Below are 25,382 nucleotides of genomic sequence, written 5' to 3'. Positions count from 1 at the left end.
CCATGTTGTCTTTTTCCTCCAGGACCCCCTGATTTCTTCTCCACTAGTGGTAACTAGAAAAAGGCTTAGGCGACACATTCTACAAGACTCCTTTCCTTTGCCGGTGGCTTCCTCCTCCTCACGCCTTCCTCTGTTGACCCTAATGTTCATTACATTCTTTGCACTAGTTTTTCTTTTCTTTTCTTTTTTGTCTTTTTGTCTTTTTAGGGCCGAACCCATAGCACATGGAGGTTCCCAGGCTAGGGGGGTCCAATCAGAGCTGAAGCCACCAACCTACACCACAGCCACAGCAACTCGGGATCCTTAACCCACTGAGCGAGGCCAGGGATCGAACCGGCATCCTCATGGATGCTAATCGAGTTCGCCAACCACTGAGCCACGACGGAAACTCCTGCATGAGTTTTTCTTTATCTCTGGTTTTTCAAAATTTCCCTCTATTTGAAAGAAAAATACAGAGACATACAAGGTACCACTAAAGCTTTTATTTTTGGCTTCTCCCAGCCCAGGTATCATCAATAGTAGAGCATTTGTTACTGACTTTTAATAATTTTCTTCCAAAGATCTCTTCTAACTTCAGGTAAAGACTGGGATCACTTCTGAAGCGAAATACTTCCATCAAGAGAGTGTGTGGGGAGGGGTTTCCTTCAGGCAGGATTACTCAGCTAATGCTTTAGGCCGATGAGAGATCTGAGAGGTGGTGCACTTCTCACTCTTTCTTTTCCACCTGGTGTGTAAGGCCCCCAAACCCAATACCTGTAGGGCCAAAATTTTTGGCGTAGCAAACTGTGAAGGAGAGAGAAGAAGACCAGAAGTGAATGGCTTGATCAGCACCATAATTTCAGTTTCCTCCATTTGAACATGGTCCTTTTACCTGGGAGAAGCATCCTTCTGATAAATGTATTTACAAGGTAGCTTTTCAATACATTGAACCATATTCTAGATCTGCTGATAAAACTGTGTCTACTTCTTTGCACTTCACTGTGTTCAGAGACCTTTTCTCATTTGAGTCAATGTAATCTGGCTGCCAGTTGCCCTTCCCACCTCCTGCCTCCGCCTCCCTCCCTGCGCTCCAGGAACACGGAACTACTTGCAGTTCCTGGAATGAGCCACGATGATGCCCCAGCTTTGGTGCTTTCACAGCTCACTGCTTCTTGCTCCTGGAAAGTTCCCTCCCAAACCCACATTCACCCTTCAAGGCCCAGTGGAAGCTTCTCTTCTAAGCTTTCTCGAACACCCCTAGCTGATCACTTGTCCCTTTGTGGGCCCTGCACTGTGACCATCTTCTACCAGAGGTTTAGGCACTTGGGGATGCAATTCTCCACAGGGTGCTCTCCCTGCTGGCTGCAGCAACATTTGAGGGCTTTATGGCCTATGAATGCTGAGGACCCTCTGTTTCCTCTACTTCCATGAGAAGGCAACCCTGGTCCGAGTGCTCATCAGTTTCCATACTTTCATCCTAGGAGAAGCACGGCCACCTATAGTCTTGATTAGTAATGGCCTCCCTTTCCCCCTCCCCCACTCTAACCCCCATTTGGAGATCTTGAGACAGCATCATTGCGTGAAAGGGTGGGAGGACCCTGCTGAGAAACAGAATAGGCCTGGAGGAGGCTCTGAGGGCGAGGACACATGGCCCTGACCCTAAAGCATCCCTTCCTCCTGGTGGCATCAGGCAGGAGCTAGGCCTCTGTTGCCTCTCTGCAAGATGAAGGGGGGTTATTGGAGGCAGAGCTGCAAGGACCACCAGGCCCTGCAGCTTGTCAGTTCTCTCCCTGTGATCACTAAGCGAAGTGCAACATCAGAAACAGAATGTCAAAAAGGAAGGAGGGAGAAAGCAAGAGGGGAAGGAAGGTGGGAAAGAAGAGAGGATGCAGGGGAGGAAGGATGTAGATGTGTCTTGATAAATTCAGGAGAGGCCAGATGGAGTTCATCTCCCCATCCCCTCCCCGTCACCTCTGTCTGCCAGTCAGGTAGACAGAGGATTCGGCTTTTGGAAAGGAATGTGAGCTTTTTGTCCAGACCTAAGGCCTATTCCAAGGCCAGTAAGGATACTGCTTTGTCCTTGTCTTTTCTCCCCTGGGTGCCCAGCTGCCCTGATCTCTGAGCATCCGCAAGCATCCAGTCCTCCCAGATGCCCCAATGGAGAGGACTAGAGCTGGGTCAGCCAGGAGGTTCCTTTCCCTTGAGTGGCTTTGCTCCTCATCCCAAGAGCCCAAACCCAGCCTAGGCTGAGAAGCTGTGCTTCCTGGCAGACACAGGCCTCCCCTCCCAAGAACCCTCCCTGGGAAGACGTCTCAAGAGAGGCTCTGGGACCACTCACCTTTGCAATAAAGTTCTCCGTCTTTGTCAGTGACGTTTGTGGATTCTAGACTCTTCCCACAGATGGCACAGCGAAAACAGGTCTTGTGCCAAGGCTGCAGGGCACAGGAGAGCAGGAAAATTGGGTATTTAGAAGGGTGGGCAGGACATTTATTTCCATGTTAAGTCCCTTGACCAGCAGCATATAAAGGAGGGCCCTGTCCTAACCATTCACCCACCTAATTGGCCCTCAGAACATTTTTCCAGGGGTTTGGACAAAATGAGCTGCTATGGACTTGGCCAGTGATTCTTAGAAACCCTAAAAATGAATTTATCAAGGTGATTTCCATATGTATTCCTTCAGAACAGGGAGTAAATACCAAAAAAAGCTTCCCCTTTCTAGATGATAAACACACTGGGGAGAGGGGGCTTGACATAGTGGGTGACATATTGAATATAAAATGAGAAAAAAGGTGAAGAAATGGGCAATCATCCAGAGATTTCAACCTCATTTTAAGTCTCTGTGTATTTCTCGCTCTCTCTTTTTTAATTGAGGTATAGTTAATTTAAAGGGTTATATTGATTTTAGGTGTATAGTAAAATGATTCAGTTACATATATATTCTTTTTCAAATTCTTTCCACTATAGGTTATTATAAGATATTGAATTATAGTTCCCTGTGCTATGCAGTAGGTCCTTATTGGTTGTCTATTTTATATATAGTACTGTGTATCATTAACCTCAACTCCTAATTTATCCCAGCCTCCCTTTCCCCTTTGATAACCATAAGTTTGTTCTCTATATCTGTGAGTCTGTTTCTGTTTTGTGAATAAGGTCATTTGTATCATTTTTTTTTTTTTTAGATTCCACTTATAAGTGATGCCATAGGATATTTATCTTTGTCTGACTTTTTTCCCTCACTTAGTATGATAATCTCTAGGTCCATCCATGGTTTCCACAAATGGCATTATTTCATCCATTTTTATGGCTGAGTAAAATATTTTTTCCCCACACTCGTGGCATATAGAAATTCCTAGGCCAGGGATCGAAACCTCGCCACAGTCACCTGCACCACAGCTGTGGCAACACCAGATCTTAACCTTCTGTACCCCATGGGAACTTGCAGTATTCCATTTTATATTATATATATACCACATCTTTATCCGTTCCTCTGCTGATGGACACTTAGGTTGCTTCCATGTCTTGACTGTTGTAAATAGTGATGCTGTGAACATTGGGGTGCATGTATCTTTACAAATTAGAGTTTTCATCTTTTCTGGTTATATGCCCAGGAGTGGGATGGCTGGATTACATAGCAGTTCTATGTTTAGTTTTTTAAGGAACCTCCATACTGTTTTCCATAGTGGCCTTATCAATTTACATTCCCACCAACACTGTAAGAGGATTCCCATTTCTTCACACCCTGTCCAGACTTTGGCTGGTAAAGTCTTTTGATATTCTCCTTGTATTTCTGATGGAAGAGAGTTGTGGCTTGGATCATTCAGAAGTTTGCCTGCTTTCTGCATATCTGCATGTCTCCCAGGCACAGCCCAGCATCCTCATATGTATGTATGTATGTATGTATTTTTAATTTTTTGCTTTTTAGGGCTGCACCCATGGCATATGGAGGTTCCCAGGCTAGGGGTATAATCAGAGCTGCAGCTGCCAGCCTACACCACAGCCACAGCAACATGGGATCTGAGCCATGTCTGTGACCTACACCACAGCTCATGGCAATGCTGGATCCTTAACCCACTGATCAAGGCCCAAGATCGAACCAACGTCCTCATGGATACTAGTCAGATTCGTTACTGCTGAGCCACGATGGGAACTCCCTCTCATATGTATTTAAATGGCCGGTCCTGAGGTAAGATGGCCCCTATTTTTGAAGTTAGACACTCTAAGCCCTTTCTTCTCCCATTTAGTATAAATAGGACTTTTGTCTTTCTTCAGGCCCACATCCTTTGGTGAATACCCTGGCTTGAGAACTGAAACTGGAATTTGTAGGGCAAGTGTGCATTACTGTCTCAGGCACTGGATGACTCTCCTGATTGCCCGGACATTTGTGAGCAAGGATGCTTCTCGAGGCTGTGAGGTGTTTGCTCTGCGATGCACCAGCAGGCTGAGTCATGCAGTGGTGACAGCTCCCAGGTGACACCTTTCTGTAAGGATTGTAGACACTGAGCACAGGGGAGCCTGTGTACCTTTGTATCTCCAGAGTGCCCAGCTGGGTGCCTTCCACCTAGTGGGTTAATGCTTATTGCATTGAATTCCTCCAGTTCCAGTTTCCCAAGGACTGTCAGATGACTGTCCAGGAAAGTGGGTGAAGATGGGTGGCTCCTAAGTGGTTCCTGGGCACTAAGGACGGTCTGACCCCCATGCACCTGCAGCCGACTTCTCTCATTCCTCCCAGGGGACCTGGTGGAGGTGAGTACATCCCATCTGGTTCATAAAGGAGTCCTTACCTTGCCACCTCCCATCACCTTCTCAGCAGCATAGACTGACTTTCCACATCGAGGGCACTTCTCCGACTCTCCGAACTTTGCAGTGAACTTGGAAGGGTTGCTGGTGGTGGCTGAGCGTGCCGGCTTTGGGGACCTGGGGGAAAGAGACAAATGCATGAAACCTCTAGGCTCTCCTTGGCGAACAGTACCAGCTGTGTGACCTTGAGCAAGTTACTTAAATTCTCTATGCCTCAGTCTCTTCATCGGGGAAGTGGGAATAGTCATGGTACCTTCCTCACAGTGTTGTTGAGAAGGTTACATGAGGTCACACAAGTCAAGCACTTAGAACAGTGCTTTGCATGGTGTGTTGTAAGGGCTAATGAATGTTAATCAGAGTTTATTTACATCTCTCCTTTCTGCTGTAAAGCGCTTAGCCAATGTTCTATGTATGTTAGCTTGTATGATTATTGTTGTGTTGTTATTATTGCTGTAATGGTTTGTTTAGGTTTCTTGATACCATCTTGAAACCATAGGTCTACTTTCCAAAATGAGTAAAAATATTACAGGGCAAGATGGGATCTTGACAATTGATATTAAACAAGCCATAGTCCAATGATCTGATGCATTCTGTGTCATAATTCTAATTGTAACCTGCATCAAGAGGTCACCTGTCCTCTTGAGAGCAATGTCTAAGATAGAGGCACAATAATAACCCTGTGTTTCCATATCTTTTGGTGTTTCCTTGTACATTTATCATCTGAGCCCTCTAAAGTAGGCAGGGCTAGCTGGAGGAGAGAGAAGGCCAGAGGGCTAACTGCCCAAGGTCAGCAGCTCATAATTGGTGGAACTGGGCTGAAACCCAGGTCTCCAGACTCTTTTCCTCTCTGTGCAGCACCATAGGAAAGCCCTAAAGCCCTAACATAGCAGAGTAGTTTTGGGTAATGCCAGGCAGAGAACGCAGCTGGTATCATCTTCCTTCCTTAAACAGCATGTCCAGTTGGGGTTGAGTAAGGGAAAAAATTCAAATGACTAATCACACATCCTTACACTTTTCCAGGCTCTGCCGTGGGCTGCTGTCTTTGGAAGGGACCAGATGACTCTTCAGATGGTCTGACTGTTCTCTGGGGGACCCTGCCTCAGTTGGGCTGGGCCTTTCTGTGCATTCCTGCTGCAGAGCTGAGCCCGGGTACCAGCTGGCTAGGCAGCAGCTGCAGGCCAGTGGCTGTCCATCTGTACTCAGTTTTGAGCTGGAGGTCAACATGCTCATCAAGTAGAACAGACTGGTAGCTAGAGGTGGCAGAGTGTGATATCCCAACTTTCCTAGGATAATGTTGGGGAAACCTCAACACTATATTTGGCAACCGGTGACCAGGAAGACTCCCAGAACCGTCATAATTGACTGTTTGCTTCTGAAGTACAGCCCATCCCCACCCACTCCCCCTGTGATGCAAACATTAGTCATCTTCCAGCCCAAGGGAAGAAATCTTTCAGGGAAATGCACATAGAGAATGGCCATTGCGTCCCTGTCCCTGCCGTATTTATGTGACTTACACTGAAATGCTCAAAGGGGAAGAAGAGAGACTCCATGCAGTTTTGCAAAGGTCAAACAATAGAACATCTGTACATTCTGGGTTTTCTCTTGACATGCAAACCAAGAGCCATGGTGTTAAAGTAATTGCCCTTTAGAAAGGCAGATAATTTAAAGAGAGTCTTCAGAGAGATGACTTGGGCAGACTGAGTATTCCTATTGTTGGCAAGTCAACAATAGAGGCCATTCTCTTACTTTCAGGAAACGTTGCCATGGGAACAGAATGAACTGTCCTGATAGCTGGGGCTCTACCGGCTGGGAGAAGCAGGACAGTGACTCACTGTTGGAACTGGAGGCCCAGGTGTTCGCCTGTGTCCGTGCTGAGGCAGCCAGCACCTTGTCCATAGCCGATCCCCTTGGGGCCGTACCTGCGCCCGTAGCAGACCTTACAGTAGATCTCCGACTCGTGAGCTGCTACCGTGGTGCTGTCTAGAGCCTTCCTGCAGGCCACTGCCAGAGAAAGGAGGGTCAGGGCGTGAAGTTGAGATTCTCCCTCTTTCCTGCACTGCCAGTGCCCTGATCAGGGCCGAGGGGCCCAGCATGAGGGGTCCTCTAGCCAAGAAGACAACATTGATTCCCAGCCAAAGCATCTGTCCTGAGTCATAGGTCCCAAGGCAGTCCTCTTTCACAGATGAGGAAGTAATGTTTCCAGTGGTTCCCAGATAGAAAGATGTGGAGGCCAGGACTGGAAACCAGTGTTGGTTTCGGACTAGCTAAGAATATTGTCCCTGCGTGGGGACAACCTGCATTCCTGAGTATCTCACCCCACATGACATCAGGGAAATGTGTCTATGTGTGGGGCTGACTAGGGGTGAGGGATGGAGGCAGGAGAGGAACTTATTTTGTTCCTAATCATATCCAAATCAGCATTGATTCTGTTTCTCTGCTTATCAAAGCTTTTGAAGAGCACTGTGATCTTCAGGGAGATAATTACCAGTGAGACTTCTTTTGATCCAGTTCTAAAAAACAGGGGAGACAACAGAGGGGTGGATCTGCTCATAGGCTTATACTGGCTCAAGCCCTTTGGTTACTGTGTATCATCCATGTAAAGTATCCTCCATACTTGACATTAGTATAGTTATTATACATATGCATACACACACATTATACAGAGTATATAAGGCAATCCCCTATTTTTCCAGAGAAGATTAATAGAAAATCTATTAAAATTTTCTGTTTAATAGAAAAACTTTTTGTCAACTTGAGTGAATAAATTTTTAAGGCTATAAACGAAAGTGTCAAATACTTGCTTCTGATACCTAACAATATGAATCAATAATACATTGATGTGGAGATACTATTTCTTTCTTCCTTTTTTGTCTTTTGTCTTTAGGGCTGTACCTGTGCCATATGGAGGTTCCCAGGCTGGGGGTCAAATTGGAGCTGTAGCTGCTGGGCTGCACCACGGCCACAGCAACTTGGAATCCTAGCCATGTCTGTCACCTACAGCACAGTTCACAGCAATGCCAGATCCTTAACCCACTGAGCGAGGCCAGGGATCAAATCTGAGTCCTCATGGATGCTAGTCAGGTTCGTTAACCACTGAGCCATGACAGAAACTCGCCTATTTCTTTCTAATCTAACACAAATTCAGGAAACAATTGTATCTAAATTATTTCTCTGCATCTTCCACATCAGCTTCTCCCTTCTCAACAGTGTCTTTCTGAGGCAGTGACCCATCTCTCCAGAGCATCACATCTCTGCTTCTGTCTGCGTCTTTCAGTGGCAGCCCTGTTTACCTGAGTAGGAAGCTGTCACCTGGAAATTGTTATCTCGACAAGAAGTACCTACTAGCAGTAATATTAGGGCAGCTTTAAAAAGTATGTAGGATTTCCACAGCTGAATACCTTGCCGTATTTCTTTGTAATGATGATCCTTGAAGATTTTTATGGTTAAGTTTTATGGTTAAGATTTTTCAGTGGGTTAAGGATCTGGCATTGCTGTGAGCTGTGGTGTAGGTCACAGACATGGCTCGGATTCCGAGTTTTATAGTAGCGAGATCATATCCCCAGAAATAATAATAATACATGTGCGTTCAGGAGTTCCCATCGTGGCACAGCAGAAACGAACCCGACTAGGACCCATGAGGGTGCAGGTTAGAACCCTGGCCTCACTCAGTGGGTTAAGGATCCAGGGTTGCCATGAGCTGTGATGTACGCCAGGAGCTACAGCTCTAATTTGACTCCTAGCCTGGGAACTTCCAAATGCCATGGGTGCAGCCCTAAAATTAACAATAATAATAATAATGATAATAGTAATACATGTGGATTCAATTTACTTACCTCTTAAAAAAAAAAAGAAACACAGTTCCATCAAGTGACCTACATAAGCAATCCATCTCTGAATGAGGACATTTCAGACTAATATGACTTTCTCAAATGGTAATTTATTTTAAATTACTTTAAAAATAGGTAATTGAATACAAGAGTGAGAGAAGATAAGATTGTAGATGAGGTAGATTGGCCAGATGTTGATGGTTATGTGGCTGGGGAGACAGTCCTGTGGGAGTTCATGAAATAATTATGTCAATACTGTGTGTGTTAAAAGTTTCTGTTAAGAAAAGTTTAAAGTAATTGAGAGTCTGTCCTATAGCAAGAAAGACTTTATACGGCTTTAAGCACAAGGTAAACCCTTTTTATGAGGAATAATTTGGAGAGGTGGGGAAGGCATTATATTTGAGAAAGTAAGGTATTTACCTGGCTCTACCATTCTTGTTGCTGTCAGTTACCAGTCTCCAGAATAACTCGAATATTTGTTGATGTTTTAGACTCTGAGTTCCCTGAGGGCAAAACTGTTATATTTATATTTTGTTTTTTTAGGGTCGCACTTGCAGCATATGAAAGTTCCCAGGCTAGGGGTCGCATCAGAGCTGCAGCTGCCGGCCTGTAGCACAGCCACAGCAACTTGGGATCTGAGATACGTCTGTGACCTACGCTGTAGCTCATGGCAACGCCAGATCCTTAACCCACTGAGCGAGGCCGGGGATGGAACTGGAATTCTCATGGATACTGATCAGATTCATAACCTGCTGAGCCACAACAGGAACTCCCCAAACTTTTATCTTAATGTCCCCAGAACAAAGCACAGAGCCTAGCCCGGATTTAGGCCTCTGTAAACATTTGTTGTTGAGTGAATGAATGAGTGAATGAATGAATGAATGTGCATATGCATGCAATGAATGAAGATCAGTGACATGTCCATGATTATACAATGGTCAGTGGCAGAGCCTCAGGTTCTTTGACTTCTACTCCAGTGCTCATTTTCATCACTCCGGGACTACCTATGTCCTATCTTGTCCTGGAAGTTCTACGGCCACTCTCTGGCTTCTGACCAGCTTTCATACACAGACACAGAAGAACTGTGCTGTCTGATATAGCCACTCACCCACCACATGATGCACTGTAAATGTAATATGTACACTGATTTCAGACACTTAGTGCAAACAAAAGAATGTGGAATGGCCAATTAATAATGTCTGTATTGATTACACATTGAATTTTTTTTTTTTTTTGGTCTTTTTGCCATTTCTTGGGCTGTTTCCGCGGCATATCGAGGTTCCCAGGCTAGGGGTCTAATTGGAGCCGTAGCCACCAACCTACACCCAAGCCACAGCAACGCGGGATCTGAGCCGCATCTGCAACCTACACCACAGCTCACTGGCAAGGCCAGATCCTTAACCCACTGAGCAAGGGCAGGGATTGAACCTGCAACCTCATGGTTCCTAGTCGGATTCATTAACCACTGTGCCACGACGGAACTCCCGAAATTTTTTTTTGTTTTTGTTTTACATTTTTTGGTCCTTTTAGGGCCACACCCACAGCACATGGAGGTTCCCAGACTAGGGGTTGAATTGGAGCTGCAGCTGCTGGCCTATGCCACAGCCACAGAAATGTGGGATCTGAGCCGCCTCTGCGAGCTACACCATAGCTCATAGCAACGCCGGATCCTTTAACCCACTGAGCAAGTCCAGGGATCAAACCTGTGTCCTCATGGATGCTATTTAGGTTTGTTAACTGCTGAGCCGTGACGGGAACTCCTGAAATTATAATTTTTTGACATATTGGGTTAAATGTTTTAAAATTAAATTTACCTGTTCCTTTTTACCTTGTTAAAAAATAGGGTTACTAGAACATTTAAGTTTCTGTATGTGGCTTACATTACATTTCTTTTGGACAGTACTGGTAGTGAGGATTAAGATTTGTCTGGAAGTTTGGAGAACACTGGCCAGGTGACAGGCTAAGGTCAACTCTGCCTCTCTGAACTCTATTTGCAACAACTCTAGGGTGACCTATGGACGGGCCAGTCTTGCGATGATGCTACAGAAGAGCACACTCCTCTCCAGGATCCTTCTGTCCATCACTGCAGAAACCTGGACTACTCAGACCCCCATCCCACCCACGAGGTCTAAGGAAGGTTTCCAGGGGTTCAAAGAGATGTCCCAGCAAATGCTCAACTCCTTTCCACCTGACGCCATTAAACCGGACATCCTCCTGCTCCCTGGAAAGGATAAGACACCCCTCCCCATGGAGATGTCCCCACCATGGCCTGTTCCCACTCAGACATCAAAGTTGATGAAAGAAGAATAAAGGCCTAGAAAACTGGATTTCAGATGAAGAACCCCAGCCTTTTTCTAACAACGAGTGCAGCAGGTATAAGCATCTCTATTTTATAAATGGGGAGATCGAGGCTTGCAGTGGTCACCCAGTTACAGAACACAACTGAGCCCAGACTCAAACCCTAGTCATTTTTACTCTGAGAAAAAAAAACCTTCGTTTTTTTACTCCAATTCCAGAGTTCTTTCCATAGTCCTTGCCCCTTATTCTTTTCAAAGAATACTAGTTATATTTGGACAAAAGCCAGGGGGTTATGGAATGAACTCTCTTGAGCAATGACTTCTGGATAATTGTGATGATAATGATGAATGTGATGGATATGTATGATGACTTAAAAATAATTACCCATCATTGGAGTTCCCACTGTGGTATAGCGAAAATGAATCCGACTAGTAACCATGAGGTTGTGGGTTCAAGCCCTGGCTTTGCTCAGTGGGTCACAGATCCTGTGTTGCCATGAGCTGTGGTGTGGGTCTCAGAGTTGGCTCAGATCCCATGTTGCTGTGGCTGTGGTGTAGGCCAGCAACTATACCTCTGATCAACCCCTAGCCTGGGAGCCTCCATATGCCATGAGTATGGCCCAGAAAAGCAAAAAAAAAAAAAATTACCCATCATTAAAACTTATATAGCATTAGATGGAGCATAATGTGAGAAAAAAGAGCATATATACATATGACTGGGTCACTTTGCTTGTACAGTAGAAATTGACAGAATGCTGTAAATCCACTCCAATGGAAAAAGTAAAAAGTCATATAAACTTAAAAAAAAATAAAAAATAAAACCCATATCATTAGTGAATCTGTCAACCCAATCACTCAGAGCAGTGTTTCCCTCATTCCTTGGTGAGGATTATGTTTGTTATGGGAGGTAAGGGATCATGGAAACTCCTGCAGCAGATGAGACGTTCCTATTTCTGGCAGATGAAGTGTCTCCATGCCCTGACAGATGGAGCCCAACCCTTGAAGTTCTGTGTGAGACAGTTTGAGTCAGGGCAATGCCTTGTGGCTGCTGGGCTGAGGCACGGTGGTGGCTGGGGCACTGTGTGTGGAGGGGGGTCTGCCAGATGTCCAGTCAGGCTAACCCTTAAGCTGTACTTACTGGAGGGAAGCAAAGCAGGTAAGTGGCCAAAATGGAAGTGTTCCCCTAAAACAGGGTCAAGCTCCTAAGAAACTCGAGAAAGCAGGTGTGTTGAAGAGACTGGACTGGGAGTCTGAAGGTACAGGTTCTGCTCTTGGCTCTGCTGCAGGTGCTTGTGACCCAGGCTTAGAGAGAAATGACTCATCCAAAGTCACATGAATCAGGCAGTGCCAGAGTCTCAGGTGGACCACAGGATCTTAAATGTTCCCCCAATTTTTCTTTTTCCTTTTTTTTTTGGTTGCACCTGCAGCCTGCATCTAACAGACTCCAGCAGGGCTGATGTGTCTTGGATTGCGGCGCTCTTTCGGTAGCCAAGCCTTAGCTAATCTTGCTGATAAAAATATATGCTGTATAAAACCTCCTATTCAGTTTTATTGCTTCGATCTATCAAACCCATCCATAGAAGTGACATCCAGGCCAGGGATCGAACCCATTCCGTAGAAGTAACAATGCCAGATCCTTAACCTGCTGATCCACTAGGGAATGCCTTGTCCCCCCAGTTTTGGCATTTCTGAATCTGTGTCTGGCAGGGGACGGTAAAGTTTCCCTTTGTGAAGTTACTAGTGCCCAGGTCCCCAGACTCTTCCCTTTCTGACCCTTGAAGAATTGGCACGTGCTGCTCCCCACCTGACACAGGTTCTTTCTTAGGAAAGACCAGTTGCAGCTGGCCTCAGTGACAGCTGGCCTGTGGGAACAACACATCGAGCCAAGTGCATCCTGGCTACAGATAAGTGATGGCTTCCTTTCCCTGCCAAGTCACACTTTGTAAATATCGCCACCGGGTCAAGGGTCTCAGCACTGGGAGCTTGTTCTGACTTTGAGCTGCAGGGAAATGGCTTCTGAGCTGGCCAAGTGCTTGGAGTGGGGCTGCTCAGGAGAGCACCATCCCTTCTTAGGTGGGGCCCCAAAGTGGTATTTCTAAGTTCCCAGGGGATGCTGCTGCTGCTGCTCCTGGGACCATACTCAGGACTACTGATAAGCAGCATCTGTGACTAAATGTGAACTTTGAAGTGTCCTGAGAGGCAGAGGGGCCATCAGGGTGTTCACCCAACTCACTGCAGTGGAAACAGGTCTTGTGGAAGCTCCTTCCATTGCACTGGATTTCTTCTGCGTGGTAGACAGTCTTGTCGCAGGCTCCGCATTTCGCTCCTCCGCCCCAGTTTGGCATCTTGAAGACTCTCTGATCAAGGTCAAGTCTAACAGGAAATAAAGCAAGTATGCTAAATTTAGGCAGCCTCAAGAGTGAACCAATCCCTAGCAGTCCTATGGTCTGAAGACCAGGATCCAGCCCCAGATTGTTGCTAGTTTGTTCTTCCATTCATTCATTCAGCAAATAACTGCTTTTAAGTCATGCATGAGCTCAGACGCTCAGAGCAAGCTCTGAGCCAGTCACTTTACCACTTTGAGACTCAGGTTCCTCTTTTGTAAAATTTCAGTGGCACCTGTTCCTATGTACCTCACAGGATTCTTAGAAGGAATGGATGAGCTAGTTTTGCGTATCTGAAATTCTATGCAAATATTCAGTATTGTTGTTTTTCTTCCACCTAGGTTTTTAAAAAATTATTCCATCAGAAGTGGGAGTAACCTATGAAAATGGTATTCTTATCTAGCTCAGTGCTTCTTGAATGACCCAGGATCTTACTAAGATGCAGATTCTTGTTTGGTAGATCAGGGGAGAGGCCGGAAATTCTGCACACCAAACAGACTTCAGGCAGGGCTGGTGCTTCTGGGAGTGCAACACTCTTTGGATAGCCAAGCCTTAGCTAATTTTACTGAGAAAAATATATATAAAACCTCCTATTCAGATTTATTTCTTTTGTCTGTTAGTTTCTCTTTAAGAAATATCATTGCCCAGCCAATGAACTATATTGGCACTGCACTAGATCGGTGGTTTGGAACCCTATCTCTTGCTTTCAGGGCTACCGGCAACTTGCAGTGTGCGAGTGAGATGAACTCCAGAGCGTCTCTTTTTGTCTGCTTTCCCACCTGTGCTATGAAGAGAATCATTCTTTCCCTTGCTGCTTCACAGTGTTGTTTAGAGGACCAAGTGGCACGATGTGCAGGAAGGTACTAGTCCAGAGCTCACAGGGACAGGTGTGATCACAGGAGCCAGGTGATGCTGCTGCGAGGCCTTCCATACCCTTCAAGCACCTTCTGTTGCCAGGTGCTGCTGATAGCCAGCCCCAGGCCATCCTTGTCTCCTCACTAGAGAATTATGTTTAAGAGATTCTAGACCAGAAGGGACATCAAAAAAATTTTTTTCCTCTTTCTTTCTGTGTCTCTATGTAAGTATGAATCCAGAGCAGAACTAATATAAGCCGTCAATACTCAGTGAAATCTCTAACATCCTGCCAGCCTCAGGGGGGCTGAATTTTCTCTGGGATCCTTTGGTTTCTGAGAAGCCTGGTATGTCATCTTGTCATTGTCACCAAGCGCTATCAGGCCATTCCAAGTGGCTGCTTCTGACCTTCTCTTTCCCTTCTGGGAAGCCAGTCACCTTCTTATAATAGTTGGAGATTAACACTAAGCCTCTTGGGTCACCTGGTCCGGACTGTCTCTCCTAGCCTCGTAACAAAGACGGGTTTTGCTAAGAAACAGAAGGTAAATAGCAAACCACAGAACTCGATACTAGGACTCAAGGGAACCTCTCCATCTTAAGGTCCTGCGAGGAGCTTTCCCTGCTTCCAAAAACAGTGTGAGGTTAGCCAGGGACATCCTGTCCTTCCTCTCAGAGAAGCAGGCTCTTCTTTTGGTTCAGTAAAATCTTAGAAAATAATTTTCTAAAAAAGGAAACAGTGTTACTATTTCTATAGTGTAGGATGTTTAGTAGAGTGGGAAGAATAATGGATTTTGAATTGAAAGGCTTGAGATCAAGTCTTCATTCACTTGGTTGATCACCATGTATTTACTACCTATCTATCAGGTGTCAGACCCTGCACTAATTACATGGCAAGGGAGCAAGCAGAGGACAGCTTATAAGAATGAGTAATTTGTGTCCCCTCGCCTTGAGAAGCCTACATTTTAGTGAAGAAGTTAAGCTGGAAGCAGAATACTCTGTGTCAGAGACGAATCTTATAAGAAGTGCTGTGCAAACTCAAAGGAGGGAATGGCTACCTACGTTTAATTTGGGGAGGAAAGCAGTGAGTTGTTGGAGAATCACAGAAGATGATGTATCTCAATGGGGTTTTGAAGGGTGAATAAGAATTCACCAGATAGAGAAAAGGGAGGAGGATATTTCAGGTAGAGAAAAGAATACACAGAAAGGCATGGAGACCTTAATAATCCCTTTAAGAGCCCCAATTGTTTATTTTTCTCTTCATTAAAAATTTTTAGGACTTTTAAGGGCAGAATAGATTTTCAAGATTGCCACCTCATTTACAAACAAGACGAGGCATGAAAGTAAACATTTGGGGGTACTTTTAAAGCCAACTTCTTTTTCCGAGATCTATCCTTTTCTGATTAAAGATGATAAATTTGGGGGGAAGAGAGTAGAAAACGTAATTTTGCTCATGTTAATTTTGATCCCAACTTTCAACATAATATAAAATAGAGGAGAAATGTATATATATATATATATCCAGGAATGTGACACTGATACTTGTGAAATTAATGATGTGAAAATTTTCAATGAAAACAACCCTAGGTCAAATTTCTCATTTCAGATCCTCAGTGGCGATTTCATTGGTATGTCCTGCAAGTTAATGGGAAAGAGTTATGTCTCTTAGGGGTGTGTGTGTGTGTGTGTGTGTGTGTGTGTGTGTGTGTGTGTGTGTGTTTATTCAGTAGTTGTCTACACATGGTACTTCTCAAAACGAGTATAAGATTATAGATAATAGCTTATTCACAAGGTGATGGAGCCTGCACAGGTTGTTTTTAAGTGATCTTAAATATCTGACATACATATATTAGGACTTGAAACTCAAAAGAGAAATGCATGAGGATTCAGTTAAGCAAGTGCTCAGTTCCATGTCTAAAGCTGGAAATGTTGCTATGGGGGCTTAACACAGAAGATGTCTCTGATTTCTTCTTTGGATGCTCAAAGCCAAAAGGCAGAGAGTGTTTGAAAATAATCCTGAATTGGAAGGCACAGATCGTAACCTTGACCTTGCAGCCTTGAACTTGGGTGAAAAAATGGCAATAACATTATGTCCTGCACTTTCCTCGCAGGACCATTGTGAAGGTTATGGAATGATGATGGAATTGAAAGCAGCACTGAGAAGCTCTTCAAAGGCAAGTTGTTGTTACCCACTTTATTTCAGGTTATTTGAACAGTACCAACCTGCTAATTAAGTCACTATGATTTGAAAGCACATTTAGGTCTTGGCTTACATACATAACCTTTTCAGCCTCCCACATTGCTTTGGAATTCCTGTGTCTCAACACTCCCCTAGCCAGGCCTGGAATGCGAGTTTATGCTGGCAAGACACCAAGGGATGGGCCATTTGTTTATCAACGTTGCCTGGCACAGGCAAGGGTCATTGAAGGTAGGACACCAAATATAGGCCTGTCACTCAGCCCCATTTGTCACCTGGATCATAATCTCCATCACATCACCTGGCACTACTCCCTGGGCCAGTCCTGGAGATGGCTGTATTGTCACAGATGAAGCCGTGGGTCAGGATGGAAATGGGGGACAGTCTGGGATTTATGAGGATGAGACAGAAGGCAGGACCCTGCTATGCCAGCTAGGGAGAGGGTTCACTCCAGACTTTTGGATCCCCAGATCCCAGTGAGAGGCCACTTGGCCAGATTTGTTGATGAATCATCCCGTAGAAAAGTTTATACTGGGAATGTGCTCTAGTGGGGCCTGGAGAAGGTGGTAAATCAGATGCAGGAAGCCAGAGTTCTAGTTCTGTCTTGCCTCTTCAAAGCTGTGTGATCTGGGAAAACCACGCAAGCTCTCTGAACTTCTGTATCCTCTCTCTAAAACAGGCATACTGGTCCCATCTATTTCATTATTGCTGGGAGACAGTATTAGTTCAAATGTATCAAACTGCTTTGTAACCTGCAGCATATTGTAAAATGAGCAACATAACAAGAACTACTTGTTTCTGCAATAAATTGTCACACATCAATCGGGATTTTAAGAATAACTGTACTGTGTATCTTGGGCACGTTCTTCCTAATCCAACATTCCTTTTTTTCTTTTTTCTTTTTTTCTTTTAAACTACTAACTGTGGAGCTGAAAGGTGATACATTAGGACAAAAAAAAAAAAAACAAAAAAAAACAAAAAACAAACAAAAAACCCAAAAACCACAGCAGATGGGGTGGATGAAATGGGTGTTCAGTGACTCTATCCCTTCCTTGTTCGGGGTTTGTTAAAGAACCAGGGAGGGAAGCTTGGGCCATGGCTTTGAGCAGAGACCTCCAGCAGCAATGCCATTTTCGTCTCAGTGTTAGCTCATTTGGTTGTCCTATTAGATGCCTGATTCCACATAGTGAGTTAGATTGTCTACACTGACCGAAGCAAGGATTTGGGATCATAGAAACACATATCTGGAATCTAAATGATAATCATAATCATGGCTAGTATAATAAAGTTCTTCTTGAAGCCAAAGTGACTGGAGTCTAGCCCCGCGGCCAGGTCCTGTGGCAAATCTCATTTAATCCTCACAGCAACCCTTCAAGCTAGGTACTGTTACCACATGCACTTTAGAGCTGGGGACATGGAGTCTTAGGGAAATTACGTTGCCCAAGGTCACAGGGCTAGTACGTGTCACATGGCTAGGTTGGAACTTAGGTCTCTCTGACCCCAAAGCTCTGTTCTTATGTTAACCTTGGCTACTGTTTATTGTTTACTATGCGTCAGTTGCTTTATATATACTACCTTTAATACCACAGCCCTGCAGAGCAAATTCTGTCATCCCCATTTTGCAGATGAGAAAACTGAGACTTCAGTGACTTGTCTGAGATGCCGTCGCTAGTAAGTGGCAAAGTTGCAATTCACACCCCAGTTAAGCTGGTTCTATATCCCAAGTCCCTGCTTACAACACGCTGGAGAGGGGAGAAGCGTCAGTGCCTCCATTAACCAAACTTCCTAGTTGTTGGGAATTGGGATTGGATTGACCCCTTGTCTCTCCGTGGGACAGAGAGAGTCCTCATGCGTGGGAGTAACAGGGAGACAGAATTCAACTCAGTGAAATAAAGGGCTCTCTAAGAGTCAGTGCTATTCACATTTGGAAAGGGCTCCTTTAGGACTGGAGAGTTCTTTCTCACTATTGATTTAGCTTGGCAGGATGCAGGTCCAAGTGGCTGCAATGTAGTGAAGCCCCTTCAAGGGTCCTTCAAGCCCTGAGACAGCTTCAGGGATCTGATTGGTGACTGGAGCCTCACCTTGCAGAAGAGCTGCCCTGTGGTGTCTCCTCTCAAACATCGCCTCTTCTCTATTCTCGTAATCCCCGTAAAACAGATGCTGTGGCATAGTCCAAAACACAGGCTTTGGAAAGAACCAAGCCAGGGTTCAAAAACACTGTCTGTTCAACCTTGAGCAGGTTGCTTAAATCTCTGAGCCCAGTGTTGTTGCGTGTGTAAAGAGAGGATGAAAAGGCTTGTCTTGGAAGGTTGTTTTCAGGTTAAATAAGATAATAACAATAGGTAAGATGCTGTGCATAAATGCTTTTGCATAGCACATGTTTAATAATTTTGTCGCTTTCATTATTACTATGGTTATTATTTTATCTCCCCTTTTAATACCCATTTTCTTAAAACAAGTAGATGTTTCCTACTTCTTCTCCATGGCCCTGCTGTGCAGACTGGGAATCAACTCAGTTTCTCAGCCTTCAGAGTGTGCTGTACCCAGGTACCTGCAGCAGGAGAGCCAGCCTCCTTGGAGGGGGTCAAGGGGCCTGGGGCCAGGGACAGCACATCAGGATGGCAGCTGCTTCCTCATTTTGGCATCTCTGGTGCCTAACAACAGCTGACCTCACTGGTGCTCTGGACTTTGAAGGGAAGCAGAGAGACCATGGCCTTCAGCTCCCCGGTGTAGGGCATTCAAGGTCAATGGCTTCTTCTTAAGCTTCTGAACAAACATGAGGAGTCCCCCATCCAGAGGCCCTTTCATGAAGCCTGGGAAGCATAGGTCGCGTATTCTCAGCACAGAAATAAAAATCTAGCCTCAGCCCTTTAAAATTCAGACAGAGTAGACACGTCTGCCCCTTAAACTAAGACTGTAATGCAGAGGTCGTATTCTGTCTTTTCTGAAATTATCTTTAAGGTGTGGCTGATTTTCACTCTCAGAAGCTCACTTTGTTCTATCTTGACCTTTATAATTTGTGTTTAAGGACCACGTTGCATCCTGGCTCTGTCACTGTCTCGCTTCTAGTAATTACCCTAAGTAATTACTTTGCTTCTTTGAACTTTTGTTTCTTCCTCTGAGGAATGACTTCTCATAGAATTTTGGTGACAATTAAATAGGCTAATCTTGTTCCGTGCCTGCACAGGGCAGGAAAGAACGAACAAATCACCACGGGCCCTTTTGCATGATGAGTGAGATCCACGATGAGGCTCAGAAAAGACTTCCATCCTCCTTGGCCCCAGTAATAAGACAATGATTGTCTCTCCTCCTTCTTTCCTTCATTGCCACGAATAACTGCAGTTTTCACATCTGAAGTCATCACGTTTCTCTGTGGCCGTGAATCCCAGCTCTGGGTATTGTCTTCCCAGACGTCTGAGCAGCATGCTGCCAACTGCCTGCCTCAGGAGTTGTATTTCCTGTGTATTATATCCCTTGTGTGCGTCCTTCCTCTTGTAAAACAAATTAATCATCTTCTAACTCCTAGTCAGCTTGTTGCTCACTCTGACCTCCAGACTTTTATCATCATATTTGTACTTAGCAGGAAGTCCTCCTGCAGCCCATCAGGTTTGATCCTGTGCCTTTTCTCCAAGGCCTTGAGTATTTATACAGTTTTATTAAGCTTACAAAATACTTTCCTATCCTTTATCTCACTTAATTCTAACAGATCCCTTTGGGATGAGTGGCCTTACTTTAATTTTACTGTTCAGAAGTAGATCAGAGAAGTTAGGTGAAATTCAGAGCGAGAATTTGACCTGCCTCTATGACTGTTGCTCTTCATTTTCTTCTGTTTCCTTCTTCCAGCTCCCAGGATTTCTGAATTTCTATTCTACCAAGAGTCTGTCTCCACTTCTTCCAAGAGGACCTTAGCTATTTGCCTGTTGCTGAGCCTGCTCACTCTTGCCTTGTCTCTCTCTCTGCTACCCCTGGCCTGCCTTCCCCATCTCCAGTGGACGGTGTGTGTGTGTGTGTGTGTGTGTGTGTGTGTGTGTGTGTGTGTGTGTGTGTGTAGTGGAGGGGGGGTGCTACAGAGCACCTGTCTGCCCAGTGGAGAGGGCGCCAGGCTTGGGGGTCAGCTGCACTCTCTGCCAACAGCCGGGGCTCATTTTAATTGACTGAGTTGTTCAGGATGGAGCCAAAGCCAAGCCAGAAGAATCCCTGACATGCTCTGGGTCCTAAAATGGTTTTACATACATTGTGGTGAATTGGATGTAACCAGCATTGAGATTCGGTCCCCAGAGGAAACTGAGGACATGGGCTCACCTCATTTCCCTACCCTTTTCATGTAGACGCCTATCTTTCCTTGTGTTAGTGCCTCTTGGCTGCCCCCCAGTCCAACACAGGAGCTGGTGGGTACAAGCTCATTGAATTGCATCGAATTGTATGGCAGAGAGAGGAGGTTCCTCAAACCTGTCACCCAGCCCCTCCTCCTGGGGGAGTCACGCCCCAGCTCAGCAAAGGGAGCAGAAATTGGAGGCAGTGGCTTTGATCTTTGGGCAGCATCTCCACGCAAACTATTGCTTCAAACCACTTCTCATTCTCAGTCACACTCATGCCTGTCATTCACTGGGATGTTTAAAAAAAAAAAAATCATTGACTGATACCTAGAGGAAACACTGGGAATCACCCCCTCAGCCCTGGCTTGGAATTATTTTCTGAGGAAACAATGCTTTTATTAGGTTTTCAATGCAGCGCTGTCTTTGGGGGGGATCTCGTTTTGATTAGTTTCAAATTATTAAAAGCAAGGCTGTTGCTGAACATCATGGGATATAAAATCCATTTTAAATCAGCAACTGCATTGAGTATTTCTATGTGTGAGGCAGGGTGTGGTGAACTATAGAAATCTGAGCCATTCACTCATACTGTTTGAAAAGCGCAATTCCTTATATTTTGAGCATTGGAAAGCTGGCTTCTGCTGTGTCCTCTCTGTTGCAACCACTTTGAAACTGTGCAGCACTTTACAGTTTGGAAAAATGTCACCACATCCACAGCGACCCTTGCAGAGGAGACCAAGACCCTAGGGCAGGAACTTGCTTAAAGTCACACATCCTTTCATTACGTGGTTCTAGACCTAGAATGCAAGTCTTGTGACTGAGACAATAAGAAATATCAAGGAATATCATTTTACCATGAAAGGAGTTGAAGACCAAAAAAATAATCTCATACTCATTCTCCCGCCTGGGAGTTTTCCTTGTGCTCTCAAATGCCAACCCTCCTCTTAGGAATGTTCTAGTCAACGAGGTCCACACTACAATCGAGCATAACTGGAGCCTCCTCATACAGAACCAGAGCGGATGCTGGTACTTGGGACGTGAAACATACACACGCTTACTCCGTGGAGCTGTCGACTAGAGAGTTCCCAACAGGCCACCTTGCCAGCCCACCCCCAGCCCCGACACCCTTTGCTCCACTCACCTGCCTGTGCAGTCTTTGTCGGCTCAGCTGAGTCAGGGGGCTCACGTCCTCCTTAAATATATGGGGACTGTCACCAGCCTTGGCCTGTGGAGGGAAGGGGGAGGGAGGCCGAGGGGGGAGAGGGTGAATGAGACATGAGTAACACAACTGCTATCAGAGGCTGAAAATAGCCTGTGACCAAAGCCCTGAGTGTCGTTCCCCCCACACCAGCTGTGAGGCCCTTGGAGAACAGTATTGCTCAGGTTCTGTTTTGACTTCCAATCGCCTACGGCACCAGGATCGATGTGTGGAGTGCATATTTCTGATCAGGTGTTTGGAATCCCAATGAGAGCAAAGAAAATTGTTATATCTAAAATCATTTTTCCAGGTTCCTACACCCCTGACCTTCCTGGAAATCAATGCAAGGTACCTGCAAATGAATCATGAGCTGTATCAGGGAGTCCTCTGGAACGCTGAGACTCAGGTCACTATGCTTGTGAAGAGAACTCAGAGCTAAAAATAAGAGTGATGGGTGTCTGAAATGATACTTAGATAATCTCTTCAAAGAAGCTTGGGGAAAAAAAGTCAGGTCATCATCAAAGTCCTGTCACTTCATGGCCTGCCATCTATGAAGAAAAGTTTTCTCTCAAAAGTTTTGGGTTTCTGTGTTATCTTTTTCTACTGAAGATTTTCACATGGCAGTGCATCCTATTTACGACGAGTCTTGATGAGTCTCTGTGAACCCATGTTTTCTTTGGAGGTCTAATTTCTCTCTGTCTGACATATTTTGTCTTTGATCAAGCATCAAGGACTTATATGAATTATAGAACTTCATAGCTGACAAGGAGTTTAGAGATTTAATAGACTAATTCTTCATGGTATGGTTGAGGAAATTGAGGCCCCTAACTTGCTCAAGGCCAGACCATGAGTTGCTGGTAGGGCCCAGATCGAAATTCAGGTGATCTGTCTCTTAGATGAGGGCACTTTCCACTGGTGTTGGCCTGGATGTTGAGGTCACGGGTAGGTAATACCCAACCGAGAGGTGTATGAAATCTGGCCCTTCAAATCAGCCCTATTAGCCTGTTTGTTACATGCCCACAAAGCAATTGATTGATGATGGAATAGTTCATTGTTGTGGTAATTCACAAATATGGACCCAGCAAAACTTCATATGAGATATCCCTGGTCTATGCTTTCATGCAGAAGTGTCTTTGTTGTAGAAATGGGGAAGGGGGTGAGTACTCTGGAATGTTAGAAGGAATTTTAGAAGTCTTCCATGATAGCAGCTTTCAAACTTGTGTGGGTTTTTAAAGAATGCTATACTTTGTCTTAAATGGAACATCAATATGTTAAGGGTATAAAATATTCAGATATTAAATAAGTTAAATAAGCAGATATTTTAACTTCACTGCTTAAAATAAAAAGGTAGTATAAGATAACAAACAGATGGTCTACTCACACAGCCTTTCTCTGAACCCCCCTTCTAAAAATACTTCTTTGGGATTAAGTTTAAAAATCACAAATGTGGCCCACAACTTTGATTTTATCAATACAGACATTAGGGTCCAAAGAAGGGGTTTAGGTTGCTTAAGGGGAAATGCAATGTGTATAGTAGAGTTTAGCTGGAGCCAGAAAATCTGAGTTTGATTCTAATGTTTCTGGCCCTTAAAAATTTGTTTTAGGAGTTCCCATCGTGGCTCAGCTGTTAACAAAACTGACTAGTATCCATGAGGACCACAGGTTCGATCCCTGGCCTTGCTCAGTGGGTTAAGGATCTGGCATTGCCCTGAGCTGCCATGTAGGTCTCAGATGCAGCTCAGATCCCCTGTTGCTGTGGCTGTGGGTGTAGGCAGGCAGCTGTAGCTGTGCCACAGATGCAGACCTAAAAAGCCAAAAAAGATTTTTTTTTAATTATGCAAGTAACACAGGAATGCATTTTTATTGTGAAAGACTAAATGATAAGGATGGAGTTAGGGTAAATTATAAAAGTGCCCCCCACAATCCTACTCTCCTTCCCAGAGTTGACATGTGACAATATTTTGGGTTTTACCTAACTTGAGTCATCTTTTAAAAGGATATTTTAGCCCAGTCACATTTATTGTGACTTTTTAATATATATGGACTTATTCCTTTCATCTTATTTTCTGTTTTTTTTTTTTTAATAATGTTTCTTTTTTCTTTTCTGGTGTTTTGTTAGACTTAATAGTTTTCTGTCATGTTTTTCTCTTGTGACTTAGAAATGAGTCTCTTCCTCTAATTTAAAAACTAATGCATAGATAGATAGAGATTTAACTGTAGCCATGTCTTGTCTCCTTATTTTTTATCTAAAAAATAAATATTATTTTTATTTATGATTTTTATTTTTTCCATTATAGCTGGTTTAGAGTGTTCTGTCAATTCTCTACTGTACAGCAAGGTGACCCAGTCACACATACATGTACACATTCCTTTTTCGCACATTATCATGCTCCATCACAAGTGACTAGATATAGTTCCCAGTGCTATACAGCAGGATCTCATTGCTTATCCATTCCAAAGGTAAAACTTTGCATCTATTAACCTCAGATTCCTAGTCCATCCCACTCCCTCCCTCTTGGCAACCACAAGTCTGTTCTCCATGTCCATGATTTTCTTTTCTTTTCTTTTTCTTTTTTTTTTTTTGGTCTCTTTTTTGAGATGAGAAACTTACAAGAACCTCAGCACACTTTCACCATCACCACCTCCCCCTCCTCCTCCACCTGACCTTGCCCATTGCCTCCCACATGTAGATCATCTGGGCTATTATTTCCAGGTTGTAATTAATTTTGTTCATTATGCATAAGTAGTTATTTCAACCTATTTATAAGTTCCCTGTTTTCTTCATTCAATGTTTCTTATATATTTTTTTGTATCTTATGTTCTTTTTTTTTTTTTTTTGCTTTATAGGGCCGCACTTGTGGCACATGGAGGTTCCCAGGCTAGGGATCAAATTGGCGCTGTAGCCACTGGCCTACACCAGAGCCACAGCAATGCCAGATCCGAGCCGCGTCTGCAACCTACACCACAGCTCATGGCAACGCCGGATCCCCAACCCACTGAGCAAGGCCAGGGATCAAACCCAGAACCCCATGTTTCCTAGTCGGATTCGTCAACCACTGAGCCACAACGGGAACTCCATGTATCTCATGTTCTTAACTCTGTGTGTGCTGTATTGTTTGTGTGTGACTGATAGAATGTTTTGTTGTTGTTGTTGTTGTTGTTGTTGTTTTGTGGTTTTTTTTTTTTTTTTTTTTTTTAGGGCTACACCTATGACATATGGAAGTTCCCAGGCTAGGGGTTGAATCAGAGCTACAGCTGCTGGTCTACACCACAGCCACAGCAACTCAGGATCTGAGCTGCCTCTGCGACCTACACCACCACTCACGGCAATGCCAGATCCTTAACCCACTGAGCGAGGCCAGGGATTGAACCTGCATTCTCATGGATACTAGTCAGATTTGTTTTTGCTGAGCCACGATGGGAACTCCTGATAGAATGTATCCTTGATGAATTTGAGAAAGTCTATTGTTTTTCATGGTTTTTTTTTCATTTTTTTTAAAGCTTTATTAAAGTATAGTTGATGTATAATGTTGTGATGACT

At 44.5% G+C, this 25,382-nt stretch overlaps 1 protein-coding gene across 1 annotated transcript; it reads right to left on the bottom strand.

Annotated features, from left to right (window-relative positions):
• Positions 1 to 467: 467 nt before the first annotated feature.
• CSRP3 (cysteine and glycine rich protein 3) lies at positions 468 to 21,885 on the bottom strand. Its single transcript, XM_047776144.1, has 6 exons — positions 21,785 to 21,885; positions 13,134 to 13,273; positions 6,609 to 6,777; positions 4,761 to 4,893; positions 2,318 to 2,411; positions 468 to 783 (listed from the first exon to the last, which is right to left on the bottom strand). Exons 2-6 carry the CDS (start codon positions 13,243 to 13,245, stop codon positions 707 to 709), a joined length of 585 nt encoding a protein of 194 aa, XP_047632100.1. The 5' UTR covers positions 13,246 to 13,273; positions 21,785 to 21,885; the 3' UTR covers positions 468 to 706.
• Between the last annotated feature and the right edge of the window lie 3,497 nt (positions 21,886 to 25,382).

Source organism: Phacochoerus africanus, chromosome 4, assembly GCF_016906955.1.
Source record: "Phacochoerus africanus isolate WHEZ1 chromosome 4, ROS_Pafr_v1, whole genome shotgun sequence".
NCBI classification, from domain to species: domain Eukaryota; kingdom Metazoa; phylum Chordata; class Mammalia; order Artiodactyla; family Suidae; genus Phacochoerus; species Phacochoerus africanus.
The sequence above is the reverse complement of the archived record's forward strand: the minus strand, read 5'-3'. Positions and strand labels throughout refer to the sequence as shown.

Excerpts from the sequence above, each read along its gene's own strand:
- CSRP3 (XM_047776144.1), bottom strand. The coding sequence starts at position 13,245 with ATGCCAAACTGGGGCGGAGGAGCGAAATGCGGAGCCTGCGACAAGACT. Across the intron at positions 4,894-6,608 it reads CTGGGCCTCCAGTTCCAACA|GTCCCCAAAGCCGGCACGCT; the intron begins GTGAGTCACTGT and ends TCTTTCCCCCAG. Across the intron at positions 784-2,317 it reads CGGAGAACTTTATTGCAAAG|TTTGCTACGCCAAAAATTTT; the intron begins GTGAGTGGTCCC and ends TCTCCTTCACAG.